This window comes from Giraffa tippelskirchi, chromosome 14, assembly GCF_054371585.1.
Source record: "Giraffa tippelskirchi isolate mGirTip1 chromosome 14, T2T-mGirTip1v1.2.pri, whole genome shotgun sequence".
In the NCBI taxonomy this organism is placed as follows: Eukaryota; Metazoa; Chordata; class Mammalia; order Artiodactyla; family Giraffidae; genus Giraffa; species Giraffa tippelskirchi.
Genome location: NC_137288.1, coordinates 58429044 through 58449815, shown reverse-complemented (window position 1 = coordinate 58449815; position 20772 = coordinate 58429044). Strand labels below are relative to the sequence as shown.

Genomic DNA, 20772 nt, shown 5'->3' with positions numbered 1-20772 from the left:
GAACCCAAACAGTGAGGCTCTGGAGCCTATGCCTCAGTCACTGGACTGACACCTGGGCAGAAGCAGCAAAGAAACCCCAAGTCACATTAAGGTGAGATCTCAGAACCCTGAGAACCAAGAGAGGATCTTAAATGTTTCCAGAGAGGAAAAACAGGTTGCATCCAATGGATGGAGAATAAGATTTCTCGTCAGCAAAGTGAGATAATTAAAAAACAAAAAAAAATAGGGTGGTGCCTTCAAAATTCTGAGGGAAATAATTTCCAATGTAGAAATCAGTATCTTGATCAAACCAATATGCAGAGCCTAAAAAAAAAATCACCTCCCATATACCCTTTATCGGGAAAGTACTGGAAGACCCAAGGAGGAGCTGAACCAAAGGGCCATGTGGGCTCCAAGAAACAGAGGGTCTGACAGAGAGAGAGATGACATGGGGGCCCGGGGTGCAGAGGACAGCCACTCAGTTTGGAGCTGGTAAGAAGGCTCTGGAAGATGTGCCTCCAAGAAGACAAAGTGGACCTGGTAAGTCTGAGTGAATCCAGAGTCGTTCTGGACAGTTAGCAGAGAGCTGGGCCCGGATTAGTGGCAGGAGGAGGGGGAGTGAGGAGCGTCAAAAGGAGGGGGTCAGGGAGATCTTCTAACAGAGAAGAGAAACCATTAGACTCGCGTTTGGGAATTCAGTCCAGCAATGTTCCCCTCCTGTCAAGTGTATTGTCAACTGCTGAGTCTCCAGTACAGAGAAATGAATGTGATAAACTCCCTACTTCTATGTAAATAGGCTTCCCCTGTGCCTCAGCTGGTAAAGAATCCGCCCGCAATGCGGGAGACCTGGGTTCAATCCCTGGGTTGGGAAGATCCCCTGGAGAAGGGAAGGGCTACCCACTCCATATTCTGGCCTGGAGAATTCCAGTCCATGGGGTCGCAAACAGTCGGACACAACTGAGCCACTTTCACTTTCTATGTAAATAATAGGCTATAATAACAGGGAGGCCTGGGCCTTGGACTGAAGGAATGTTGGGCCCCATAAACTTCAAAGATAAAACAAGACCTGAGCCCCTGAAAACCAAGAAGGAAGAGAGAATAAGCTGGAGAAACGGCAGTGCTGGGGTGGTGGGCAGTCGCCATACTTCCCCAAGGCCTTCCCTTGGACCAGCTGTCCCTCCAGAGAGGGCAGGAGCTGTGGAAGGACAGCTCTATGGTGGGAGCACCTCTGGTCTCTCCTTCCCAGCGGGAGGGACTTCTTAGTGAGAGGAAGACCAGATCCCCAAATGCCCCGGGAAAATGGAGGCAGCAGAGGGAGGTGGGAAAGACAATCCCTCACGACAGATGGTCTTATTGATCAGCTAATGCCCTAAAGCAAGAGATTTACCTCAAAACTGCTTGTGGGCACAAAATAAGTGCAAGTCGCTGACAGCCGGGCCTGATGGATGCACTTTTAATGACATCAATAATAATATACTCATGCAAGGGAGGAAACAAAGGACAAATGGGATGTACCCAGGAATCATTCTTTCTGCCAATATATTCATGTGAAAAAATTTAACCTGCGGCAACCAGAAAACACTCCCTTTAGCTGCTACACTTTGATTTTTAAACCTAAATTATTCTGTTTTCACATCTCCTTTATCTTGGTCATTTCATAGTTTCATCACCCCGAAGGTCAAAAGCAACCAGCAAGAGAGACTGTGACTCAGCGAAGGCTCACAGATCTCACAGCCTGACCACTGGACCGGTGCCCACTGCGAGAGACAAGGTGGCAATGTCCACTGACCATCTAGACAGTTTACATGGGCCACGAGACCTTGCTCCTGAGCACCTGGGCTCCTGTGCTGTCAGGGCCCCTCCTCAGCCCTTGGTCTGTGTCTCCTGTTAAACCGTATTGTTCCTGGGAAAATGATCATTCCAAAGTCAACAGAACGTGGAAATTAAACATAATTCTAGTTTGCTCATTCCACCATGAAAATGCTAACTTCAAGCCATCTCAGTGTGGCAAGAGGAAAGCAACCTTCAGTTTGTTAGGCGAAGTCTTTGCAGAATGTCCATAACCAAGGTGAACTGAGAGATCGTGGCAATCATTGAAGAGCAGATTTCAGAACTGTCGTGTGCTTTGGCAGATGACAACCAATAAGCAAAGCTTCGAAGGCTACTTCGTCCACTGCACTGAGCTCTGCAGGAGCTGACTCCTACCTACACTTCCCACTTGGATCAAACTCCTTTGTCTGCTTTTGTCTGAATTTACCTTTTGCCATTCTAGTGGAGAGTCTATTCAGGCCATTTTCTTTACTGGGAACTTTCACTTTGTCTACCAAGAGCCAGGTACATTTTATAGGTCCAGTTCAAGTGCCCTCTACCCCATTTTCTTTTAAGTATCTTTCACCAGAAATGGCCTCTTCCTTATGTAATTTTATCCTGTGTATTGTCTGTACCAGCCATATGGCTGGCTATAGCCTTACTTCCTAGTTATTTGTATTTTTATCTTATTCACTGTCCCATCAGATAACCAGCCTCTGGACCATATATCTTGGGTTCCTCCTTCCATCACATAGAATACTCACAATAGGTATTCAATAGATACTACTTTAGGTAAGTAAAGAAGCTTTCAGTTCAAAGCTACTGGCTTCAAGTAAAATGATCGGCTTCCTTAAAGCCCAGTCTTTATATACGAAGGTAAATCTGCTTTGTTGAAAACTAGCACTTTACAATCATCATTAGCTAGAAGTAACAGAGAAAATGAACATCAACTTAGGAATTAAACATTTTGTTTTCATCTTTAGAAAAAAAATAATGGAAATGATGATTTTAGGGAATGATTCATTCAACTCACTTGACTGGGCAATGCTTTTGAAGATAAGGTGAAAGACGGAATCTCCATATGGGGTCTCTCATCTCCAGAGACTGTACTTCTCATTCTGAGGATAAGCTCACAAGCATTAGACAAGGGGATCCAGCAGGAGAGCCATCAGTTCAGTCCATGTCCTACTGATGTTGGGGTTAAAAGCATCACTTATTTATAATAAAGGATGGCAACTACTTCAAATTAGTACAGTCCTGACAAAGGAAATATATTCCCATGACTCTTGCCAGAAAATATATGACCAATAATTGAGAAAAGAAACGGGAAGCTTCTTTTTCCAACAAGATGATGAGCTAGACATTCAGACATCTCTTGATATAAAGTCCCTTAAAAAGCTTGCTAGGACATATTTTTTTTTTTTTTGGCATACACAGCGGAAGAGTCCACAAGGAAATGGCACCAAAATTCTCAAGCCCTAAAAATGAAGAGGAAGCCAAAGCCCAAGGCTGGGCAAGTGAAATTGAAGTTGTGGTTGATTCAGGAGTGTTTGCCTTTTAGTTACCAGAAAAGTTTGGATTTTAAAGTCCATAACATGTGGCAGAGCATAGAAGGCCTTGGATCCATTCAAGATGGTATAGGTAGAAACAAAGCCCATCACATTAAACAAACAAACAAACAAAAACTAGACGGCACATCCTTTATCACAGGATGGGTTAGAAAGATCTCCTCACTGGAAGTGCAAGGAACGAAGGGAATTTGTCTGTCTTGTACTTTGGGGGGAGCGGGAATCTTCACTGAAAATCTTCACTGCTCACCCTCAGAGGCATGGCTGAAGAAACCCTATGCTGAGAAATCAGCTTATAGTGGTCCACAGCCTGACCTGGTCAGACATAAATTTTCTGTGGAGGCGTGCGTACAAGATTCCCCTCACGAAATGGAAGCTCACCATCCAAAATTATGAAACATAAGGAACCACCAAGAATGAGAGTCTGCAGAAGAAACTGAGAACAGAACTGGACTCCACTGACACAGACTACAAAATAACTGCATTTAAGATGTATAAAGAGATAAAAGAGGGAATCAAATATATGAGTGAGAGACTTTGCTTTTGGTCAAGACAGAGAAGACCGTCCCTCTCTAGTCCACGCTCTGCAACCAAATCCCTGCATATATTACAGCCTCTAAGCCTAGGAAGACACTGGGAAGAGGGTGACGGGGGCTGCGGGGCACGCAGAACGATAGGGCAGTGTGCTAGGGGTTCCCTCCTTGCCTCCCACACGGGGCGCTGGAGACACCTGCAGACAAACGGCTGACAGGCACAGACAAGAGCCCCAAGAAAATCCCCTCTCAAACAAAGGACTGGCAAAGGGAGGTCCATCAGGACACAAAGCTGTTTTGATAACACCTCCGCTGCTTCAGCCAAACACCAAAGGGAAAACTGCCCCCCGCCTCGAGGGTCCGTGCTGGGAGCCACGGTGGAAGGGGCTTGGTCCGATGGGTCGGTGCCGTATTAAAACCCTCAAGAAGAAGAAAAATGTAAGATAAATTGCTGGTGGGAAGCTGCTATAGCACAGGGAGCTCAGCTCGGTGCTCTGTGATGACCTAGAGGGGTAGGATGGGGGTGGGAGGGAGGCCCAAGAGGGACAGGATGTATGCATACTTATAGTTGATTCACACTGTTGTACAACAGAGGCTAACACAACATCGTAAAGCAATTATTCTCCAATTAAAAATTCAAAAATTAATTTAAAAAACAAATTACAGCTCACTCACACAGTGGGATTCTATACTGAAATAGGTAGAGTTTTCAAAGTTGTCCACAATATATTAAGTGAAAGCAAAAAAAAAAAACAGGCCACAAAACAAAATAATATGTAATGTTTTTGTTTCTGGGGGTGGTGGTGTCTGTATGTACAATTATAGGGGACTGTTCACTTTCAAGCAATACCAAAGCATATAAAATATGATTTTTATGATGAACATGTATTCTTTTTGTAAATAGCTAAAATTATAAAAATGACTTCCCTCTCAGGGAAAAAAAATTACCACAGAAGGATACACAGGCAACAAATGATAACAAATAACTGAAATACTTCCACCATTAGGATGTATACAAAGATGATAATACTTAAATCACAGTGCTGAAATTATGAGTGGTTTTATTCTAGCTCTCGAATTTTCTGTAAAATGGTTACGTTAATTTTATATTTTTAAAAGTTTGGTCTTAGAATTATAGTTCACACGTCAACCTGCACACTAAGAAGACAAAGTAATACCATAGGAGGCGCGGCTGAAATCAATTTATGTCTGTGGAAACCAAACAAACTGAGAAGGTGTGGATGGGGCAAGACCCAGGGTAGAAACCTGCTGCTGAGTCAGTCCTGTGTATGCCCTGCTGCACTCACCAAATCCTGTTCCTCGCGCTTCCTTTCTGGTTGTCGGAATCACCCAACAGCCACATGTGGAGAATCAAAAACTCGACAGGATTGCGTGGGTTAGTGAAGCTTTGTATGGAGAGAAGCAACTTCAAGCAAAACAATTTGACCACTAGTAGAAAATCCCATGGACGGAGGAGCCTGGTAGGCTGCAGTCCATGGGGTCGCGAAGAGTCGGACACGACTGAGCAGCTTCACTTTCACTTTTCACTTTCATGCATTGGAGAAGGAAGTGGCAACCCACTCCAGTGTTCTTGCCTGGAGAATCCCAGGGACGGCGGAGCCTGCTGGGCTGCCGTCTATGGGGGCGCATAGAGTCGGACACGACTGAAGCGACTTAGCAGCAGCAGCAGCAGACATGGACATACTATTGTTAAAAAACAAAATTCAAATGAGTAAATTTAAAGATCTGAGTTTTCTTGTTCAGTGACTCAGGGATCTACGAGCATCTCACCCAGCAAATAGAAAGGAACTCTGAAGAGCTGTACAAAATGGAAGACTTTCATAAGCAGAAGGAGACACAATAAGAAAGCGAAGAGCAGAGAGTGGACTGTTTTAGGGAAGGTCGCCTTCCTCTGGGGAACAGCAGAGTCCACCTGGTGGATTACCTCTCGAGTACCGACCAGGTAATTCCAGACTGACTGGTCAAGATTACATTCCTGGAAGAGGTTCAAATTAGGTTACATATGAACAAACTCTGGAAAATTCTTCAAGAGATGGGAATACCAGACCACCTGACCTGCCTCCTGAGAAACCTGTATGCAGTTCAGGAAGCAACAGTTAGAACTAGACATGAAATAACAGACTGGTTCCAAATTGGGAAAGGAATACGTCAAGGCTGTATATTGTCACCCTGCTTATTTAACTTCTATGCAGAGTACATTATGCGAAATTCCGGGCTGGATGAAGCACAAGCTGGAATCAAGATTGCCGGGAGAAATATCAATAACATCAGATATGCAGATGACACCACCCTTATGGCAGAAAGTGAAGAAGAACTAAAGAGCCTCTTGATGAAAGTGAAAGAGGAGAGTGAAAAAGCTGGCTTAAAAGTCAACATTCAAAAAACAAAGATCATGGCATCCGGTCCCATCACTTCATGGCAAATAGATGGGGAAACAATGGAAACAATGAGAGACTTTATTTTCTTGGGCTCCAAAATCACTGCAGATGGTGACTGCGGTCATGAAATTAAAAGACGCTTGCTCCTTGGAAGAGAAGCTATGACCAACCTAGACAGCATATTAAAAAGCAGAGACATTACTTTGCCAATAAAGGTCCATCTGGTCAAAGCTACAGTTTTTCTAGTAGTCATGTATGGATGTGAGAGTTGATCCATAAAGAAGGCTGAGTGCCGAAGAATTGATGCTTTTGAACTGTGGTATTGGAGAAGACTCTTGAGAGTTCCTTGGACTGCAAGGAGATTAAACTAGTCCATCCTAAAGGAAATCAACCCTGAATACTCATTGGAAGGACTGATGTTGAAGATGAAGCTCCAATACTTTGGGCACCTGATGCGAAGAACTGACATTGGAAAAGACCCTGATGCTGGGAAAGATTGAAGGCGGGAGGAGAAGGGGACGATAGAGGACGAGATGGTTGGACGGCATCACCAACTCGATGGACATGAGTTTGAGCAAGCTCCAGGAGTTGGTGATGGCCAGGGAAGCCTGGCGTGCTGCAGTCCATGGGGTCACAAAGAATCAGATATGACTCAGAGACTGAACTGAACTGATTGAGTCGTGGTTTAATGACATGGGCTTAGAACAAGTTACTTCATTTTGGGCCTGTTGTCACTTTTTTGAAAACAAAATATTTTAAAAGCCTACAAGCAGGATTGAATGCCATCGCAATGAAAGATGCAATTATCAGATCAGAGTGAGTTAATGCAAACCACTATTTGCAAAAAGTTTTCAAGTAGAACATTGGTCTTATGAGATGCTCTTTAAGGTAAAGGATTCTGAGATCAAACAAATATGGAATGCACTGCTTTCTCATAGCTTTTCTTAGAGAGTCAGAACACACAAGAGCATCTTGAAGGCACTTAAAAGTCCTGTCATGGGGAAATCAGTTGAACTATGTTTAACTCAGTATCTCTGACTTAAATTAGATCCCATGAGATCCCATTTTGGGGGATCTGACCTGTGGGAAACATTCTTGGAGAAATGTTGCTCTAGAGGGTGATGACAGTCAAGACATGAGGCTGAAATGTAGGACCTCAGAGAGCACAGTTTCTCCCTGGAGCCCAGCAGATGCATGGCGTTATCATGGAAAAGCCCAGGGTTATGTCTGCTGACCTCTTTGATCACATGTATACACTTCTGTAGTGATCTCATGCCAGACAGGAGAGAGCCCATATGGGAAGGAGTCAGTTTACATTGGTACATTTTTGCACATTCTCAGTGCACAAACCCTTCCAAACCTTTCAGATCTTATGCTTTCTTCTACAGTTTAGGATTTAAAAAAAAAAATCTAGAGTGTGATCATACCAGGTGGATGATTTTTAAGAGGAATAGTGAAATGTCTAGCCCTTTCACAAATACTGGGTTGGCCAAAAAGTTCACTAGGGTTTAACAAAGAAAAGATGAGTTTCAACATGCTTCACACATACAATTTCTGTACCTTCTTCGTACCAAATACCATCAAGTTAAATAGACATCTAAAGATGGCATATACTTTAATAGCCCTGTTCAGTATTTTGTTTCCCTCTGGACTCCCAGGCCTGAGTTTTTGAATACTCAATAGTCAAGGCGGGTCAAATTAGCCTTAATTGTGTTTGTTAAACACTTCTTCCATGGCTATTACTTTAAGTGATAATATTAAAGATGCAACATTTGTTATTCCTCTCATTGCTAATTTACACATCAAATACACAGATGAACTGTTATTTCTGTCCTCTCTGTGATGCTATAGATCAAGGAAGGGGCTCCTTGGAGGAGAAGCACTGAATAAACAAAGATGCTGCACACCATCTCACTGTGAGAAGGGAGAAAATGATGGCCCTGAGAGACAGAATGGATTTGTCTAAGCAAAGTGATGTTAACAAGCAGTAGACGATAGCCTAGTGCTCTGGAAGATGTGGATAAGAAACACCACTAACCAACCAGAAAGGATTTCTTTGGGGATTTTATGACTGGGTTTTTACATACTTTGGTGTGATTTAGTTATTTCCCCAAGAAGGGCAGACTGCTTTTATCAGATACATTTATTCCCTCATCTAAAGCCAAAATAAAGGTATGTCCCAATATTCTTGATAAAAATTTTTGCTGTTGTTCAGTCGCTAAGTCATGTCCAACTCCTGGCGATCCAGTGGACTGCAGCACACTGGCTTCCCTGTTCTTCACTGTCTCCTGGAGTTTGCTCAGATTCATATCCTTAAGTCAGTAATGCTATCTAACAATTTCATCCTCTGCCACCCCCTTCTCCTTTTGCCTTCAACCTTTCCCAGCATCACGGTCTTTTCCACTGAGTCAGCTCTTTGCATCAGGTGCCAAAGTACTGGAGCTTCAGCTTCAGCATCAGTCCTTCCAATGTGTATTCAGGGTTGATTTTCTTTAGGATTGACTGGTTTGATTTAGTCTAAGGGACTCTCAAGAGTCTCCTTCAACACCACAGTTTGAAAGCATCACTTCTTTGGCACTCAGCCATCTTTATGGTCCAATTCTCACATTCATATGTGACTACTGGAAAAACCATAACTTTGATTAGATGGACCTTTGTTGGCAAAGTGATGTCTCTGCTTTTTAATACACTGTCTAGCTTTGTCATAGCTTTCCTTCTAAGGAGCAAGCATCTTTTAATTTCGTGGTGGCAGTCACCATCCACAGTAATTTTGGAGCTCAAGAAAAGAAAACCTGTCACTATTTCCACTTTTTCTCCCATCTAGTTTCCATAAAGTGATGGGACCAGATGCCATGATTTTAGTTTTTCAAATGTTGAGCCAGCTTCTTCACTCTTCTCTTTCACCTTCATCAAGAGTCTGTTTAGTTCCTCTTTGCTTTCTGCCATTGGAGTGGTATCACCTGCATATATGAGGTTGTTGATATTTCTCCCAGCAATCTTGATTTCAGTTTGTGCTTCATCCAGCCCAGCATTTGACATGATGTACTCTGCATACACATTAAATAAGCAGGGTGACGATATACAGCCTTGGTGTATTCCTTTCCCAATTTTGAACCAGTTTGCTGTTCCATCTCCTGTTCTAACTATTGTCTCTTGACCCACATACAGGTTTCTCAGGAGACAGGTAAGGTGATCTGATAAAAACGCCATTTCCTAATTTAAGAACTTGGGCAATATGTAACAAAGGACTTTTTAAAAATCTATAACCTTTGATACAGCAATCCTACTTCAAGAAATCTCTCCTCAAGAAATAACTAGATTTTGGTCAAAGATTTTTATTCAAGGAAGTTCATTTCAGTGTTATTTATAATAGAGAAAGTTGGGAGCATCATTTATGTTCAACAGGAAAGGTATGATTAACTAAATTATAGTATATTCGCATGTGGGAATTTTGGGCAGTCATTATAAAATCCAATTTCCAAGGATTATTTAATGACATTGGAAATGTTCTTACTATAATGTTAAGTAATGAAAGCAGGACACTGGTGGGAATATAAAATGCACAACCTCTGTGGAGGGAAGTTTGGCAATCTCAACTATAATTTCATGCACATTAACCCTTTGACCCAGCAATTCTACTTCTAGGAACCTTCCCCAAAGATACACTGAAAAACACACCAACCCATGGCTGATTCGTGTCAATGTATGGCAAAAACCACTACAATATTGTAAAGTAATTAGCCCCCAACTAAAATAAATAAATTTATTAAAAAAAAAAAAGAAAAGAAAAGAAAAACACACCAAGTGATATACATGCGTACCATTCCTCACTGCAATGTTATTTATAGTAACAAAGAGTAGGAATAGCCAAGTGGCCATCAGTAGGTGAGTGGGATAAATTATCATATGAACAAAATGGAACACATGCAGTTACAATGGGCAGGAGAACTTTCTGTACTTATTTGGAAAGATCTCCAGCATTTTGTTATGGAAAAAATCAAAATACAGGACAATTTCTATAATATGCCACCTTTCTATAACATGCCATGTAAGTAAACCAAGTTCAGTTATTTTATGGTTTTCTATAAAAAAAAAAAACAACTCAAGAGTTTATTTGTGGAGGATGTGACAGTTTGTCTCTATGCAATTAATGTCTGTCATTCCTCCCATTAATCCAGTGAGTCTCAGCTTGAGATGATTCTGCTCCCCAGGAACACCTGACAAAGTCTGTGGATATATTTTGGTTGTCACAACTGGGGGTGAAGCTACGAGCATCTGGTCGGGAAAGGAAAGACCAAGGATACTGCTCAGCATGGCAAAGTGCATAGGAGGCCCCACAGCAGGGTTATCTGGCCCCAAATGTCAGGGGCACAGAAGATGAGAAATCTCAGATTAGCTCTTCATCTTAGTTATGTCAGGTCCATACCATTTTCTTCATAAAAATACTACTGTTATGATAGTACTGGTAATATTACTGAAAATTCTGTTATAGACACAAATATAAAATATATCTACATATTAGGATAAAGTGAATGGTAATTATACCGTTGTTAAGAACTAAAATTTTCACAGAGAAAAGACACAAATATAAAATCAACTAATTTAACTAAAAAACTCGTAATCTTAAATTTGAATGGGAAATACTAGTACGAACTCATTATTTGCCCCCTTTCGACACTAGGTATGTATTTCCTAGCTCATGGTCAAAAGGCCACAAATCAGTGATATCCAGTAGCAAGGAACACCCATAACTGTGGGACTATGATCTTTAAACAGTACTTTTCAGTGAAGGGAACCAGGGCTCTGTGAATCAGTGGTTGATTCCAAGTCTGTAGCAGAAGATTAAAATTGAGCCTAGGTCATCTTGTGCAAATGACAAAGAAACTTGGCTTTGCCACACCTAACAGCAGCAAAGACTAAGAAACAGAATCCAGAAATTGGGGCTCTATTATTACATTAGAAGGATGAAGTAAATATTGAGAGGCAGTTATCAATCTTTGCCACAGAGATATGGGACTGACAAATTACCCTTGGATTTGCAAAGTCCAATACAGTAGCTACCAACCACGTGTGGCTATTAGGCACTTGAAATGTGGCTAGTCCAAACTGGAACAAGCTGTAAGTGTAAAGTGTACACTAGATTTCAAAGATTTAGTATGAAAAAAAGAATGTAAAACATCACAATAATTTTATATTGATTATATATGGAAATAATAATATTTTAGATATACTGGGTTAAATAAAACATGTTAACAAAATTGTATTGTATCTGTTCCTTTTGCTATTTTTTAATGTGGCTACTAGACATTTTTTAAGTCTGTAATGCCTTACACTATATTTCTAGTAGACTGCCAAAAAAACGGTCACAGTGTCTTCTGAAAGACTTGGGGCTTAGGAAATGGGATAGCCATGGGAAGTTTAGCAAGGGCATGAAGAGAAAGAGAGGAACAAAAAATTCAGAGATGGAGGGAGGGAGGGAAGGTAGACTAGTGGCCAAAGAATGGAGAAAATATCTACAAATCATATATCTGATACACGACAAAACAAATCTTATAACTCAATAACTTAAAAATGGACAAAGGATTTGAAAATACATCTCACCAAAGAAGATATGCAATTGGCCAATAAGTACACGAAAAGATGCTCAATATAAATATCATCAGTCATCATGGGAAAGCAAAGCAAAGAGAGGAGACGGCACTTCTCATCCACTAGGATGACTACAATCAAAATGACAACTAATAACGTGTTGATGAGAATGTGGTGAAACTGGAAGCTTAGTGCATGGCTAGTAGTAGCGTAAAACGGTGCAGCCACTTTTGAAAACAGGTTGGTCATTCCTCAATTAAATATGCATGTGTGTACTTAGTCACTCAGTTGTGTCAGCCTCTTTGCGACCCCATGGACTGTAGCCCACCAGTATCCCACTGTATCCCATCCTCTGCTGCATGGGATTCTCCAGGCAAGAATACTGGAGTGGGTTGCCATGCCCTCCTCCAGGGGATCTTCTCAACCCAGGGATTGAACCCAGGTCTCCCATATTGCAGGCGGATTCTTTACCAGCTGAGCTACCCGGGAAGCCCAATTAAACATAGAGTTACCATAATAATTCCACTCATATTAACACGTATAAAAATAGGCAAATCTATAGAAACAGAAACTAGATTAGGTGGTTGCTTGGTGCTGGGAGTGGGAGATGGGAATGATTGCTAATGGGTATAGGGTTTCTTTTGGGGTAAAGAAAAATGTTCTAAAATTGATTGTGGTGATGGTTGTATGACCATATAAATATAAATATAGCTAAAACCATTGAGTTGTACATATTAAATGGGTGAAGTGTATGGTATGTGAGTTATATCTCAATAAAACTTAAAAAAACAAATGATGCTATACCAAACAAGGCATGAGATCATAGTGACAGAGAGAGAGACAGGGAGACAGGGCTCATCAGTTACCTGGAGGTTGCTAGGGCACAACTCATGACTCTAAATATCAAAGAGAAAGAATTCCGCTTTTCTAGAATGAACTACATTTCAGGGTAACCAAATAACCCTATTGGATGGGGGAAACTTCTATCGTAAAGAATAATTCCAGCTATCAATCAGAAGGCATGACAGAATCACACTTTTAGTGATTCAGGCAAAGATATCAATGGATGCTTCAACCACTGATGGGAACTACACGGTGGAGGAACCTGGCTGACACACCTGAACCCATGGATCAACCTTGGTATAACCAAAGGCGGGACGACAGGGTACGTTGCAATGTGATATTCATTACCTATGAAGTATGTTCACCCCAAAATTCCACTGGTCCTGAATCAAATCTAATCAATCTAACCTTTAGTCTAGAGTAATTTTAAGAGTAAGAAGAACTAGCTAAACAGTACCGTGAGGATACAATGAGCCACATCCCGAAAGTTTAGGCTCTGCAGGACAATCTCTCTAGCAATCAAGTCAATAGCAAGTGGGGAAGGGGTGGAGGAAGAAAGAGTCTGTTCTAGATTAAAAGATACTTAAGAGAACAGTCAATTACAAAATGCAAATTTTGTTTGGTTACCAGTTCAGTAAACTGACTGTACAAAGATATTTTTGGAATAGTATGGGAAATTTGAATATAAACTGGGTATTAGATGATATTGAGCAATTATTGTTAATTTTGTTGGGGTTGATAATGACATTGTGATAATGTAAGAAAATGTCCTTATTTTTTAAGATGTATGCTGAAGTATACATATGTGAGCAATAACATGAGAATCTGGGATATAGTTTAAGATATTGCAGCAAAACAACAGAGGAGGTAGGAATAGATTAAAATCAATTGGGCCAGATGCTAGTTACTGAAACTGGAAAATGGTGAGTACTTTGTACTCTCATCTTTAGTGTTTGTCAAGAATTTTTCATCATAAAAGGTTTTTTAAACCCAGCAACGTTCAAGAATGGGTAGGACAGTTCCCAGGTATGCTGTAGGGTTGCAATCTGTGATGTCAAGGAATTCAAGCTTAAAAACGTATGTATTTGCCATTTGACATGATGCACGACTAACACTTTCACTTTTTTCATGATGAGAAGTAAAAAGCCCTTCTGAGCTTCTTTATTTGTGATTGCTTGCCAGCTTTTTGTGTTTCCTCTCTGAACCATTTTATTTGAGTTTACCAAAGACTGCTCGCCCAGGGGAAGCTGTGGCAGCACCATAACCTCCCCAGTGAAGTCCTAGGTTTCGCTGGGAGGGAAGGCTCTCCACTCCTCCCTGGCAGGCACAGCCCTTTCCAGAGCCACGCACGAAGCTGTCCAGTTTTCACCCACCCTCCTCAGCTGACTCTCCCAGTCCCTCCAGGACATAAGTAAAGAGATTATGATCAACCCTGTTTCAAACCGGTGGAGGAATGGAGATTCTCTAAAGGATTCTCCATGCATAAATGATGGCTCTCTGATTTCAACTTCAACATTGTGTATAAAAACCTTTCTCCTCACAATGTAAAATGCTGATCACCTTAGCACATCAGAAAAGTCTTATAAATTTGAGAAGTGGCAAAGTTGGGTTGAAATTATAAATATAGTTAAAATAACAGACTCCACATGAACGTCATTATCTCTTTCCAGTGACTTCTTCTTTGGGAGCCTAGATGATCAGCGTGCACAAACAGAAGTATTTTATCTTTGAACGTAGAAACAGAAATGGACGAGGCAGGGGAAGGGGGAGGGTGTCATGCTGTTGCAAATCGGCTGTTGACTTTGGGTGGATTGACCTCCCTTGACCTTGGCCTCCTCTACAAATGGCAAGAGCAGCCTTTCCTTATCTGTCTGTGTCTCACCTGTAGCTCAAAAGAAACAATGTGAACATATTTTGGGGAACTATAAAGGGATTATAATTATTTTTTTAAATATTCTCTCCAAGTCAGTATTATTTTTCTCTAGTCAACATCTCTTATTTCCCAATTCTACTTCTAGAATTGTTCTTATATCACTCTGGGATACAGTTTGAATAACAGACTCTCTGAGTAGATTATATTTTCAATTAGGGATTATTTAGCTTCCTATTTACTGCACAATATTAAAGATTTTCCTCCTAACTCAAAAAAAGTTTAAATTTAACACTGTTAAAATCCATACATATTATTTCTGGAATATTCTTGAGTCCTGGAGACTTTAGTATTTTATGGTTCTCTGCCAAAGCCCTGCTTAAACTCAGTAAATAATCTGGCTCAGAATGTCCATTTTAAATAGTGGTAGCCCTGACCTATGTTTCTTCGGTTCAGGCAAATTCTTTCACAATCCAAGTAGCAAGGATTGAGGACTTGGTCCAGGAAAGCCTTCAGCTTAAATGTCCAGGGCTGGAACCAAACAAAGGGACTTTGCCTGAAGTGATCAATACGCTATCTGCACCTGTGTGTACACAGTGGCCCCCCAAAATGCATTCAGAATGTACTCTCTGGATCTCTTACCACGGCAGGTTGGAGGCTGCTAAGACAAACACGAGATCCTCGGAACGAGCCAGCCCATCCATCTGCACCAGAAGCTCCGTCTTCATCCTCAGGCTGCCTTCATGCTCTCCCCTAGAGAAAGACGAGGAGGTGAGATTCTCCCAAGAGGCAGAGTCTTTGCTTCCGAGATCACAGTGACCCTCACAGTAAGGACGCGGTGACTGCAGACAGAGTTCCCCTCGGACAAGTAACCCCTGCCCTGTTCTCAGGAGCTGCTCACCCCAGGGCTGGAGGTAATGAGCAATTGGAACTCTTTCAGACAGTACCAGAAAGGAAGTAAATGAATATAATGATGATACTGAAAAGAAAACCAAAGGTTGGCAATGAACCAGAAAATAACAGAGGGGGAGACCGTGGCACTAGCTGATTTAAAAAGGCAGCCTGGCTGTGCCAACCTGCAGTATCATTTACCCTTTAAAAAAAAATGGCTTCATTGAGAATAATCGTTTTCATTTATACAGCAGGCATGAGAATATTTTACACACATTATTTTTTAGTGTAATCTATGGATATAAACTGTCCAAGAAGAGAGATGAGCTACAACACAATCTGTTTCCTTCTCTTCTAATGAGAGACGAGAGAACGACCGGGGGAACTAGACTTTCCATGCACAGCATGGAAAACGGATTAGAGGCCGTTTTCTGTGCAAATTCACCCTCCAGTCTCCCCACTGCCTGAGGCCATCCTCAGGACACCAGAGGACCTGCACAATCGAAACCAGCTGTAAGCCCTGACCACCTCCAGCAAGCTCTCAGACCAAGTTAAAGGACAAAAAAAATGCCTTTCTAGCTCAACACAACACTCAGGGTCTCATCTCTGCACGTACATGCTGGCAGCCCAAATTAGGCTTCTGGGATTTTTTTAGGAACTGTGCCCTTTTCTATCTCAGAGAAAAGCCAGTCTCACAGTAGAGTTATATATTTACCTAGTATTTACACATAATTACTACTCTTTTAACATACTATGACCCCCAGAGTCTTCAGAGCACCCGCCCTTGTTCCCTGATCCTTTGAAGCTTCCAGTTTTAGTGTTTAACTTCCAGAGGAGGAAACTGACATGCTCAAGGCTAATAGAGGAAGAGTTTCCAAATTAGCTCAGTCACAGCTGTGGGGAGCCCTGGGGATGGGGGTGGACAGACTACACCTAAGGGTGAGAGTCACTGCAGTAAGGCAGGCTGCGTGCATGGGGCTTTGCAGAGGGACTGACACTAGGACACTCCGCTGGGTTCTCCGCTAAGGCCCGCCACAGCTGCCTCTCCCATCAGGCCCCCTTTGGAGGGACAGAGCACCCAGTCCAGGGCTGACCAGCACCCACTAAGCCATAGAAATAGTCGCATTTCAATCAACGACATGAATCCCGAGCATCCTGGGTACATCTTGACGGCTGTTCCTCTCTGCTGGGGAAATGGTTCTTCATAAGTAAAATTTCATAAATTAAATTCTAGTTATACTTCCAACAAGATAATTATTTGCTTTTTATTACTATCAGTTTTGTCTGGATGACAGACCGTTGGAGGCCATCAATAAATGCAGCTGTGTTGAGATTTCCCTGAGACCTGTTTTTTCAAGCCAGGGATGCCAAGTTTAGTAAAACGTTTCAAAGAAAAACAACTCTTAAAACATACACAGACACATACACACACACACACAGAGGGAGAGCCTCATTACAATCTGAGGTGTGGGCTTTCTGGTGGGGGACACTAGCGGACACTTAATCTTTAGAGATAACATGTGTGACATGTTCACAATCGGCCAGGCTGAGCCGCAGTCCGGTGTCACAGAGAAGTGGTGACTTCCCCGGCCTCACGCACCTTTATCAAGGGCCTCCTCTCGAGACTCAGCCCTGGGCAGTCCCGCTCCCCACAGGCAGCCCCTCTGACTCCAGCGGAGGCGCTTACAGGCAGCTATTTTGAGCTAGCAGGATGGTTATGGCAGCCTGGGATCAGGGGCTGGGTGATCTTCGGGCCTGAAAACCACTCTGTGGGGAAGGGGGGAAGGGAGGCGGACATTTCCTCCGGTTATAAAAACTACTTAAATCAGCTATTCAGTTACCAGGATCTAATTTAAAGACCTTTCCGTGTGTCTGCAGAAAATTTGTGGGCTTATTAATAGGCTCATTCTGCTGGTAAATGTCGATGGGCTTCCGACCATCAAACACACTTACAGGAGGGGAGAAGTGAGGACCAAAAAAAAAAAAAACCCTGTCTGTTACCCAGGAGCCGTGCCTCTTTGGCTCATCACTGACTCCAGCTCGTCCAGGAAGATGGTGGAGGGGGCGTGATAGCGGGCAAGTTCAAATAATACCTGGGTGGGAGAAAACCAACATGTTCAAATCCATATACTTAAAGTTCTCAGATGCCCCCAGAGATGAAAAGATTAGGATGGCTGTAATATTAAGCATCTGTGCTGCAGTTCATCTCACAACAACTTTGTAATCATTGGTTATTTCTCCCAAGCACTACCCCATGGGGTTGGATGGTCCAATTATTTCCATCTATCAGCTGATAAAATGAGAGCCAGAGAGAATAAGTGGTGAGCTCAAGGTTACTAATCATAAGTGGGAGAGCTTATGATAAAACTCAGTTCCTGAACTTCCAGTCGGTTAGTAAACCCTTGAGACCCCCTGCCAATGACGTGTTCCATATGGACACAAAAGCTGTAGAAGATGTAAAATCATTTCACAATTTTTTTCGCTTAACACTTAGGGACAATAAGAAGGTTATTCTCGGAAGAAAGAACTGCAGAAAAAGAATCGAGTTCCAGTTGTGAGCAACAAGGCTGAAGAATTCTGCCCTTTTCTGCTCCCCAAATTACTCCACAGGACCCCCAACACTGCTGTTGGGTAGGCTCAGGTACTTCGAGGCAATTCCCGATTGAATAAAATGTTCCATTCCAGAGTAAAATATTACAGGCTGGACAGGAACAGGAAAGCAACCAGCAGAAGAACAGACATATAAAAACAAACTCAAGAGCTCTAGAGGGAGATGTGGTGGTGATGAAGAGTATAAGAAACTATACCTTTTTTCAAAAAACCCTGAAACTGATCGCTTGAGCACCATATACAGTTTTTCCCTGGTTGATCAGAGAAAGCATTAGAGATTTAGAAAAGAATAGATGTTCTTAAATAGGCATAGGGGATTTATTCTCCGTGTCACTTAGCACTAGCAAAACATCACAGGGTAAAGAAGAGGGGAAGGGCTCAGAAAAGGGCAGATAGTGGTTTTTGTAGTAGTAGCCAGTCATCTCTTACAGGCCTCCCTGTCACTGAATGGGAACAGCCTCACCTTCACCACTGCTGTGCGTGTGGTCCCTGCATGGTCACGCGCGTGTGCGCTAAGTCGCTTCAGTTGTGTCCAACTCTTTGCAACGCTATGGACCATAGCCTGCCAGGCTCCTCTGTCCATGGAATTGTCCAGGCAAGAATACTGGAGTGGGTTGCCATTCCCTTCTCCAGGGGATCTTGCCAACCCAAGGATCGAACCCACGTCTCTTATGTCTCCTTCACGGGCAGGTGGGGTCTTTACCACTAGAGCCCCTTCCATGCTCATAGGCAAGTGTTTTCCTTTCACAGAATCCTATTTTATGTGGTCAGGACAACTGGCTCAGTCCAAGGAACCTACGAGAACTGTGTCAATGCTGGGACACTCATCACGAATGCTCTTTAGACAGACAACAGAGACCACCTCATTAGAAGCAGGTAATCTCTCTTCCTGCCACAAACAGAAAAGTTCAAATAGACCTGATAATAAGGATGATTACAGCAGCAGCAGTCTACCCAGTGAAAAATGGCATACTCGGACTCTTTCAGAACCATACACATTTTAAGGACTCCCCAAATTGCAGCTTCCCTCGTGGCTCAGATGGTAAAAGCATCTGCTTGCAATGCGGGAGACCCGGGTTCGATCCCTGGGTGGGGAAGATCCTCTGGAGAAGGAAATGGCAACCCACTCTAGTACTCTTGCCTGGAAAATTCCATGGCTGGAGGAGCCTCGTGGGCTACACAGTCCCTGGGATCGCTGAGTCGGACCCGACAGCGACTTCACTTTCACTTTCAAATTGCAGAGGCCACCAGGCTCAATAAGACCAAACATCCCGGCAGAAGGAGAACCACATCTGAAGCCCACGTCTCCATGTGGACCACCGCTCTCCCACGGCCAAAGAACATATGGAATCCTGGGTAAGCACTCGGGAAGCATTAGTCTAAAATTTTCAGAAGTACTTGGAGGAAGTTAAATCATGCAATTGCGGGGGTTGGGGGGGGGGCAGTGGCGGTGAAATGTTGAAAGATGTAAGCCTCAACCAGTGTGTGCATTTGCTAAAGAGACCACTCAGCTACTCAATAGCATCAACTCCTAAGAGGCATAAACATTAGGAGGGGAGGGAGAAACAAAAGGGTTCCCTATAAATAACTCCTTAATTGGAGTAGAAAGAGAAGCGAATGGTAGGAAAGCATCTCTACTTTAGGTGAAGGTCTTGAAGGGCTTTCTTTATCTGAAAGCTTCACAATAAGAATCTGGAGAGCATGACCAAGATTTTCCAGGTGTGGCTCTTTCCAGAAGCTCAGAAAATGGAGTACTTCAGAAAGCACAGAAGATAGGTTCCTTCCAGGTTGCATGATTGTGTGCGCACCTAGTTGTTCGGTCATGTCTGACTCTTTGTGACCCTGTGGACTATAGCCCACCAGGCTCCTCTGTCCAAGGAATTTTCCAGGCAAGAATACTGGAGTGTGTAGCCATTTCCTTCTCCAAGGGATCTTCTCCACCCAGGGATCGAACCGGAGTCTCTTGCGTTTCCTGCACTGCAAGCTGATTTTGTTTTCCTTTTGAATTATTTTTAATATCCAAAATAAATGTATTTCACAGAAAGTAAGAAATATGAATATCTTCTAAACCTATAAAAAGATGTTCAAATTCATTCAGAATGAAAGAAATGCAAATCTGAGCACTGAAATACTACTTTCACTATCAGACTGGCAAAGATTTTTAAATTTGGGTGCTACATGGTGTTGGTTGGGGAAACACACATATTGACGGAGTGTAAGCTGGTGCAACCCTGTTGGCAGGGAATTTGTCAATCAGTAGTTTTCCTTCCTTCTGATCCAGTGACTCTACTTCAAAGAAACTGTCCTACACTACACTATGTGCAGACAGGTGCATAGAAAGCTTTCTTCATAATAGCAAGAGACTGGAAACAACCTAAATGTCCATTAAGAAAAGACTGGTTAAACACATTTTGCGTTTAACCATGCAATGAAACGTCATGCAGACATATAAAAACCATGTTAGGTCTATCTATAAAACTGTGGAACCATATCCAAGTTACATTGTTAAGTGTGAAAAAAAATCACAAGATACAGAAGAGTATGTGTACTGTGTTTCGACTTGTATTTTAAAAGGAAGGGAAAATAGAGAGATGATTGTTGAGGTTAATGTAAATATAAATAAATGCTCTGGAAAGCTGTATCAGCAACTGTTATGGTTTCCTCTGGAAAGATAGCTCAGG

The 20772-nt window shown here is 42.4% G+C and overlaps 1 protein-coding gene across 21 annotated transcripts in view; it reads right to left on the bottom strand.

The window, feature by feature from the left end:
* The window catches only part of KATNAL2 (katanin catalytic subunit A1 like 2), an 82521-nt gene that overhangs the window by 8575 nt on the left and 53174 nt on the right, over positions 1-20772 (bottom strand). For all 21 annotated transcript variants that reach the window (XR_014075132.1, XM_081563434.1, XM_081563435.1 and 18 more), the window contains 2 exons: positions 17483-17574; positions 15233-15343 (listed from right to left, as the gene is read on the bottom strand). Coding sequence is in view for 20 of the 21 variants with exons in the window: in XM_081563434.1 (XP_081419560.1) it covers positions 15233-15343; positions 17483-17574 (203 nt within the window). In the remaining variant the exon portion in view is untranslated. The remainder of the gene's footprint in view (positions 1-15232; positions 15344-17482; positions 17575-20772) is intronic.